Source organism: Vigna unguiculata, chromosome 3 (assembly GCF_004118075.2).
Source record: "Vigna unguiculata cultivar IT97K-499-35 chromosome 3, ASM411807v1, whole genome shotgun sequence".
In the NCBI taxonomy this organism is placed as follows: domain Eukaryota; kingdom Viridiplantae; phylum Streptophyta; class Magnoliopsida; order Fabales; family Fabaceae; genus Vigna; species Vigna unguiculata.
Genome location: NC_040281.1, coordinates 27,354,334 through 27,362,458, shown reverse-complemented (window position 1 = coordinate 27,362,458; position 8,125 = coordinate 27,354,334). Strand labels below are relative to the sequence as shown.

The window sequence follows — 8,125 nt, the reverse complement described above, 5'->3', positions numbered from 1 at the left end:
TTTATTTTTATTTATCATTATGAGAAAATCACCTACAATTGATGCATATTTTAAAAGAAATACTATTGAAACTCCTAAACCAGTAACTTTCCAACTTTTCCATCAATCACACAAATAAACAGAACGATCTAGGAAAACATATTTCTATTTAGTAATTGACCAATGTGACAAAATCCTAGAGCTTATATCAAAATTAGACCTTATCAACCTACTAAGATAATGTTTTCACCTTCTAATATTGAAAATCATCATCTACACTTACAATCTTCTTAGTTTAAAAAGTTTTTTAATTAGTTAGAATATTCACCCCCACAAAGATGATGCATTTTATTCACCTTACTACTTGTTTAATAATAATTATAGTGATTAACATAATGGAAGAAATTTTTTTGTTAAAGTGAGATTTAGAAATTGGAAAAAGAAAAGGATGGAAAGAATTGTACATTTTTATATCGTGAATGAGTTCACCATAATTCAATACATAAAACATGTTAAAAATTTTATGATGATTTAATGGCTCAATATCAATATATTGAGAAGGTATTCAATAGACAAAGTGTTGAAATTATTGCAAAGAATAACTTACACCTAAAAACTTCCTTCAAATAATAGCTTATACCTAAAAAAAATTACATTATGAATTTGATGTTACATTTCATTTTGAAATAAAAAATCTATTAACAACTTCCTAAACTATATCAAAGATTGATAAAAACAATAAAATATTTGACTTATTTAATTAATCATATAATTCAATTGATATTAATTCTACTTTCAACTTTTACATCTGAGAAATATTTTTCAACTATAAAAATTATGAAAAATAAACACAAAGATGAATTTCTAATTGATAGTTTGATTATCTATATTCAAAAAAATATTGAAAAATTTGATAAAAATAAATTCTAAGACATAAAGTAATGATGTACACAAACTTAAATAAAAGATTTCATGTATTTATTTATTGTGATTTAACTTTTATTAAATTTATTTCTTTTGACCCCTTTCAAATTTAATTATTTACTCTTTTAATTGTACAAAATTGTATTTTATTTTATTTTTTAAAAAATTATATTTTAGAGATCTATTTTCAAATAAATTTATTTAAAAGCCACCACTCTGAAATCTTAATTTTTGTAGCTGAGGTTAGATGATCTTAAATAATACAAATATTATATTAGAAAAAATAAAAGAGTTGTTTTAAATCAACAAAATAATTTTGATCTATATTTCAATTACATTGAATTTTGTAATCAACCTTCTTTTTATGAAATTTGTGTCATTATCCTAATTTTATAATACAAATAAAAAACATCAATTACATCATTTCAAAATAATTTTAATCGCCAAATTTATACCGTACTATCATTTTAAGTAAAATCTTGACTTTGATAATTGTAAATAAAGGAAAAAGAAATTGAAAGAAAGATTCATTTAATGTAGTGAGTCACACAGCAAATATTGGAGCAACATCAGACCACAACCACATCATTATATGAAAAAGTAGAACTTAGGTAACAATTAACTGCACATCTAAACTTCTACAAGTACCATGAACATGGGCCAAGCATTCATTTTATAACAAAATCTTGTAATTAAATAGAGCAGATCATTCTCAAGAAACAGGAACTAAGAATCTTAATCTCTGTTTGTTGCTCAACGGTAGCTACCTAAAGGGTCAGCTGTTTTCCCAGATCTAGCATCAGTCCATGCTTTTGCAATTGTTTTCTTCATCTCATCGTCCCCTTCCTCATACATATTCTGCAATTTTACATGTATAATCAAAAGTCAAATTGAATGTTTCCAATGGTATATGCATACATGCATAAAGTTAAAACCAGAGTAGCTCAAGCCAAATAAAGATGAAACAGAATCTGACCTTCATCATGTCCATGATTCCCGCCATTGGGTCTTTCTCTTTATCCAGATTTGGCTTTAGCTGTAACATCAACACGAAAGTTACAACTTTATCACGTTGACTAACAGGGAAAAGTGATTTTAATCTTAGCATCTTACTACCTTGTCCTCTTTGAAGTGCAAATCTAGCCAATTTCCTTTGGAAGCCTTCACTAATGTGATGATTGCCCTTTTGGGCTTGACCAGAACCTTACATTTCTCCGGTACTATCTCCTTATGCAGTTTCGATATTGCACAACGGTAGTTCTTTCCTTGAACATCATGGAACTTAACATCAAATGACATTGACTTAAACTCAGATTCAATCTTATTCTCATCAATTCCCTCCATTAATACATATATCTGTCAAACAACAAATAAAACAAGTATAGCCATTAGGATAAATTTGATACTTTTGATAAAATTATAGCTGCAAACTTACGGTGTGTGCTTTGCTGTAGGTTATTGATGTGTGAAATTGCAGCAGTTTTAGAGAAAGACACGGAAGCAGTGGTTTCTTGCTTCTATCTTACACATGTTCAAGGGGGAGCAAACGTGCATTAAGACATGCTATTAAGCTTAGAACAAAATGGAACTTGATAACTGTACTTTCTATCCAACATTGTTCGACACCTCTAATCTTCTTCCTCTAATTTTCAGAAGTACTAAATAAAATCAACTTGAAATCAATGATGCTAAATGGTAGCAGCGCTATATGCCACAATATGGCGGAATCTTAGCCTTCTGCCATTGTAAGATACAGGAATGCCGAATGACGGCTTTCCTTATATCCTATTATCTTTCAAAAATTTCAATTTAATCTTTTATTTTATCTTTCATGTTCATTTTGATCCTTTTATTCCATTATACTATAAACATTAGAAAACTTGCAAGTCCGCACTTTTATGGTTTAAAACCACCAATAATTATTTTATCTTTTAACGAGTTTAAACAATTTTGTGGTTTTAAACTACCTGAAATCACTATAAGCACATTTCCAGTAACCCTTTTCAACTTTCCCTCTTCTCTATCTGATCTCTGCATTCTTTCTGACACCAATAAACGCAGAAAAGATGGCCTCCGTTGCTGCTCTACAACAATCCCTCCTCTTCATCAAGTCAACCAAACACTTCTTTCGTCCCTTCAAACCACCATCTTCTCCCTTATCTCACCAATGCTAAAAAACCCTGAAGATCACAATTTTTTTGCTACTTCAAACATATGAAAAGCCTGAAGTTATTTTAGCTTGGTTAACGTGAATAAACAATATTTTGAAAGTTTTAAACAGCCTGCCATTGCTATAAACACATCACAAATAACCCTTTTGAACTTTCCCTTTTATCTTTCCATTCTATTTATTCTTTCTCGGAAACCAACAAAGACAGACAAGATGGCCTCTATAACTGCTCAAACAAGATCACTCCTCTTCATCCCTTCAAACCCCTTCTTCTCCCTTCCCTCTCCAATGTTCCAAAATACGACATGCATACTCCAACAACCTTGCCTAAACTTCATTAAAATTCTCAAAGGGTAAGGTCTCTTCACCTTGGCAAACTCCATGACCTCATTGTGTTCCCATGATTCAACCGCTGCACCACCATCTCGTTGATCGACATCACCACCATGTGTGTGGGCCTAAGAAATTCTTTAAAATATATGCCTAACAGTCCCGGGAGAAGAACACAGGTTATCTCCAATACCATCAAACAAATTTTCTGATACACTCAAAATCCAAACTTAGTGATTTAGCGTGTGGCTAACTAGAGTAAATTAACAAGAAACTCAGTTTGATAATTAGCCAAAGGAAAATGGACCCTATTCATAACGAGTTAGATAATTCCAGACCACCAAGGATCCTAGTGTGGCCAATTACTTAACACAGTCGAGATTCGACCAATCTCAATGTAACATGTATTCCAGACTTTCACCTCACGAGAAAGAACAATTACAACTCAACTACGAGTCCGGTGAGATTAACTGAGACCACGGTAGTTAAGATCATGTAATAATTTCTCATTAAGCACAGCACAACACAACACACCATGGAGAGGAATGGTTGAAACAATCAAAAGATGAACACGGGTAGAAAACACCATTTCAATCAATGACATTCAGATACATACTTTAAAACCATTCAAGCCAATATCTCCACAGATAGAATTATACGACTCCTTACCTTTACTTTGTCACCATCCTGATCCCAACTGAACGATGCTAACGTGGAATAGTTCAGTGCAGGTGAAGGTGACACCTTAGCTCCGGTTGAAATTGGTGTAGGAATCTGAGGAGCGCGGGCAGCATTTGCATCTGATGATATCTGCAAAATCACCTCATAAATTTTCACAACGATCGAAACAATGAACGAGAAATGCTAAATCAGGGAAATTTGCAATGTGTGTATAAATTGAGAACCTTCTCGAGGTTGCGAATCTCAGAGGAGAGTAAAGAGAGGGTTCGAGGTCTTTTGGCGATGCTGTGGAGGTGATGAAGCTCCTCCAAATCCAACGTCAAGTCTTGAGCCATTGTTTCACTGAATAGGAATTGAAGTAGCGAATTCAGACAACTACTCTCGGGACTCTGTTTTCTTTTATATTGGTTTTGGAAAATGCTAGAACAAGCAACTGAAACTTAGTTGTATCTATTATTTATTTATTAGGGTTTTTTTTCCCTTTATCACGGAAGATTCTAGAGATAACAGGATCCTGCGAATGGGACCTGCGACCTAGTTTTAGTTTCTCAAATATTACAAAATGATGGGCTCAGCGTACATTGGGCTTGATTTTCATGATGTCTAGAACAATAAAAACCCACCTTCAACATATTATATCTATTATTTTAATTTTATCTATACATAGATATTTAAAATAAAATTATGTGAACTTTATGTTATATATATAAATATAATATTTGTTAGCATGTAAAGGAGAGAAGGAATATATAGCACACCTATGAACAAGGAATATAAACTCTAATATAAAAGGAAAAGAAAAAATTAATCTACCCAATGTTAATACAAGTATTATTAAGCTCCTTCTTAAGTAGGAAGAAATATATCAACCACTTGATCTTCAACTTTGATATCAATATGTTTAATGAATTTGTTGTTCGGTAGGTCCTAAATATAATGATAGTCTACATCTTTCATATTAAACCTTTCAAGGAGGTAAGGAATGGTGGACAAACATATAACATGGATGTATAAAAATAATATCATTTAGTCCATATTATGCTTTTATAGGTTGTTACTTAGATTTCCATAAAATTAAAGCATCATCTAAGAAAATTGCATATCATGTTGTGGATCTTCTTAAGGCAACTAGTCTTATGTGCATTAGAATATGTTATCATACGGAAGTTCCTTCCGTTTGGACAAAATAGTCTTTCTCGTTGTGCCTTTGAAATATCTCAACCAATAACGTACAATAGTTAAATAAGAAGTATTTTTACTTTTGCATGTATAATAATGGATCTAGTAATAGGTATCTAACATCTAAAACTTGTTGGTGTAATGTGGCTCTAGGAAAGGATGAATAGAGTCTGTAACCAAATTCAAACAATACTCAAATAAACAAAATATTCAAAGTAAACAGTAGGGATAGAGAAAATGCACACAAAGATTTTATATTGGTTCATCTCCCACTTAGGTTATGTCTAATCTCTTAAGAAACCTACGAAAAAATTCCACTAATTACCTTTTGATCAGTAATGAGTATCACCTCTCCAAGTTACACGAGTTTCAACCTCTACAAGTACATGATTACAAACCATTTCAACCTCTCTACGTATCCTTCTTAATCTCCCCCTGAGATCAAGAACTCCCAATTACAATGAATAATCAAAAGAACACTCTCATAGAAGGAGTGCACAAGTCAACTCACAAGTTACAACTTCACTTAGTGAAGGATGTACAATATGTACGCTCTCAACTCAATTCACTAATCAATATTGACATAATTTCTTGCACTTTAATCTTATTGAAACAGCTTCATTAATCTTCTTGTGTGGTGTTGCATCCTTTATATAGTTATGGCATTTGATAGTTGTAGAGATTTGAATTGAAGTTCTTCATCGCGATCTTCATGATTTCGCTTGATAAGAAATGACTTGATTAAGTTTTTAATTTGATACTTCAGTTTGAATCTTCAATGTCATTATTCAATAGCTCAATTCTAAATCCATTGATGCTCTTTAGGATATCTTCATTCCTTACTTGAATGAGCTAAATCTTGATTTGATTATGCTCTTTTTTCAATGTTCATAATTGTCCTGTGAAGGAAACTTGGTGCAATATGCTTTTGCATTTAAATTGTTAGAGCAATAATATATCTCAATCAACCAAACAGATCATTCCTCAATCATCTCCTAATATTCATTTCATTTGAACGTTTGATTAAAAACTTTCTTTGTTCAAAATGTAATTATCACAAAATAACTTTCTTGAATGTTATAGCTCGTATAATTAATTATGTTTTTTCAAATGGTCATATTAATGTCAATTAAAATGATCAATCAGAGATTAAAACACTTAGCAAAATATCAAAGTGTGTTCTAACCCGTTTAGGTCATTTAACGCTTTGGTTGTTTAATGACTTTAGTAATCTTAGGTCATCTAACACCTAAGTCATCTAACACTTTTTGTTCTCTAAAGACTTAGGTCGTCTAACAACTTGGATCATCTAATGCTTATATTTGGCGATTGCCTTTGTTGTATCGTCTAACACATTGACTTGTCTACTGCTTAGACTCGTCTAATGCTAACACACTAAAACTCGGCATTTCCATTTGCTATACTTCCATCTTATACTAATATTTATAATAGTTGAATATGAACAATGAAGCATGTGAACACATATGTACGGATTATATATTTTGATTAGCAAAACATATTCATCAATCACTTTAATATATTATAACAACTAGACGTTCTTTCTTAATCATCTGACATTGTTTCACTTCTAACCAAAGACTTTCTCATATGGTAGAGTGATTATTTTGTTATCATCAAAAACTCCATTGGATTATAGGGGCCCTTCTACTTTAACAAAGCTAGTTTCGTAAGTGTATCCACTTGTAAAAATGTAGGTTTGTTGGCAAAAAAAATTGTATCATCTATAGGTTACAAGAAATAAATCCCTTAACAAAGGGTAATAAATTTCTTATTTCTTACTATCTCAAGTCCTGTCAAATATTGTAAATCACCTACCATCTACAATTTGGTCAACTTTTGTAAAAGGTATATAGTCTTTGTAATTTTGATTTTATTTGGACCTAATGCAATTATATCATCTATATACATGAGTAAAATAATGAAATTAGTTCCAACAAGAAAATGAGAAGAGAATAATCATTCAGAGACCAGCTAAGATCATGAGATTTTAATAATTGTGAATTTTCAAACCAGTTCCTGCTAACTTAGTACAAACCATATATTTTTTTCTTGTCCACATACCGAATTTTTTCTAGTTGTGGGAGTCATACAAATTTCTTCGTTAACACCTCCATTTAAGACATTGTTTACGTCACATTGCACTATATGCCAATTTTTCGTGTTTGCTATTGCTAAAAAGGTCCTTTCTTTGGTCAATTTAGTTATAGGTGAGAAATTGTATTTAAAATCAATGTTAATGTAACCTTTAATCATTAATCTAGCCTTTAACTTATCTACATGTCCATCCTTAATCTGTTTAACCAGGTGTACCCATTTTGAACCAATGCATTTCTTTCCCTTTGGTAGTATGGTGGAGTCTAGGTTGAGGTACCTTTTAGGGTTTTGGTTTTAGCTCCCATGGCAAGTCTCCATGCAAGAAACTTATGTACTTGGTCATTAAAACAATTGGTTCATATGTTGACGTAATATGACATGTGAAATGTTTATAGGATTCTCTAAGTTTGTGATAGGATGAAAACTCTTGCGTAGGGTAAATAATGTTGTTGGCATAAGATTGCAATCACAGTCTCTATGATACGAAAGTTTAATTGCATTTCTTGGTAATTGTCTAAGAATAATAGTTAGGTTGCCAAGATCAACAATAGTTTCTTGAGTTAGAAGTTCTAATGTAGAAATGTCTTGTTGTTTGTTATGTGGTGCTTGATTTGTTTGTGAGGATGAAGGAATTATAACTTCTGTATGAATTGAAGGTAGGTTAGCGATGAAGGATTTTTGTTTGGTCTGCATTGTGAGATGTAGGAAAAGTTAAATGAACCACTGTATTAAATAAAATTGAGTGAT

At 31.6% G+C, this 8,125-nt stretch overlaps 1 protein-coding gene across 1 annotated transcript; it reads right to left on the bottom strand.

The window, feature by feature from the left end:
• Positions 1 to 1,461: 1,461 nt before the first annotated feature.
• On the bottom strand, positions 1,462 to 4,547 carry LOC114176299 (calcyclin-binding protein-like). The gene is made up of 5 exons (XM_028061286.1): positions 4,309 to 4,547; positions 4,073 to 4,213; positions 2,020 to 2,259; positions 1,880 to 1,939; positions 1,462 to 1,761 (listed from the first exon to the last, which is right to left on the bottom strand). The coding sequence occupies exons 1-5, from the start codon at positions 4,417 to 4,419 to the stop codon at positions 1,657 to 1,659; spliced, it is 657 nt and encodes a 218-aa protein (XP_027917087.1). The 5' UTR covers positions 4,420 to 4,547; the 3' UTR covers positions 1,462 to 1,656.
• Positions 4,548 to 8,125: the final 3,578 nt, after the last annotated feature.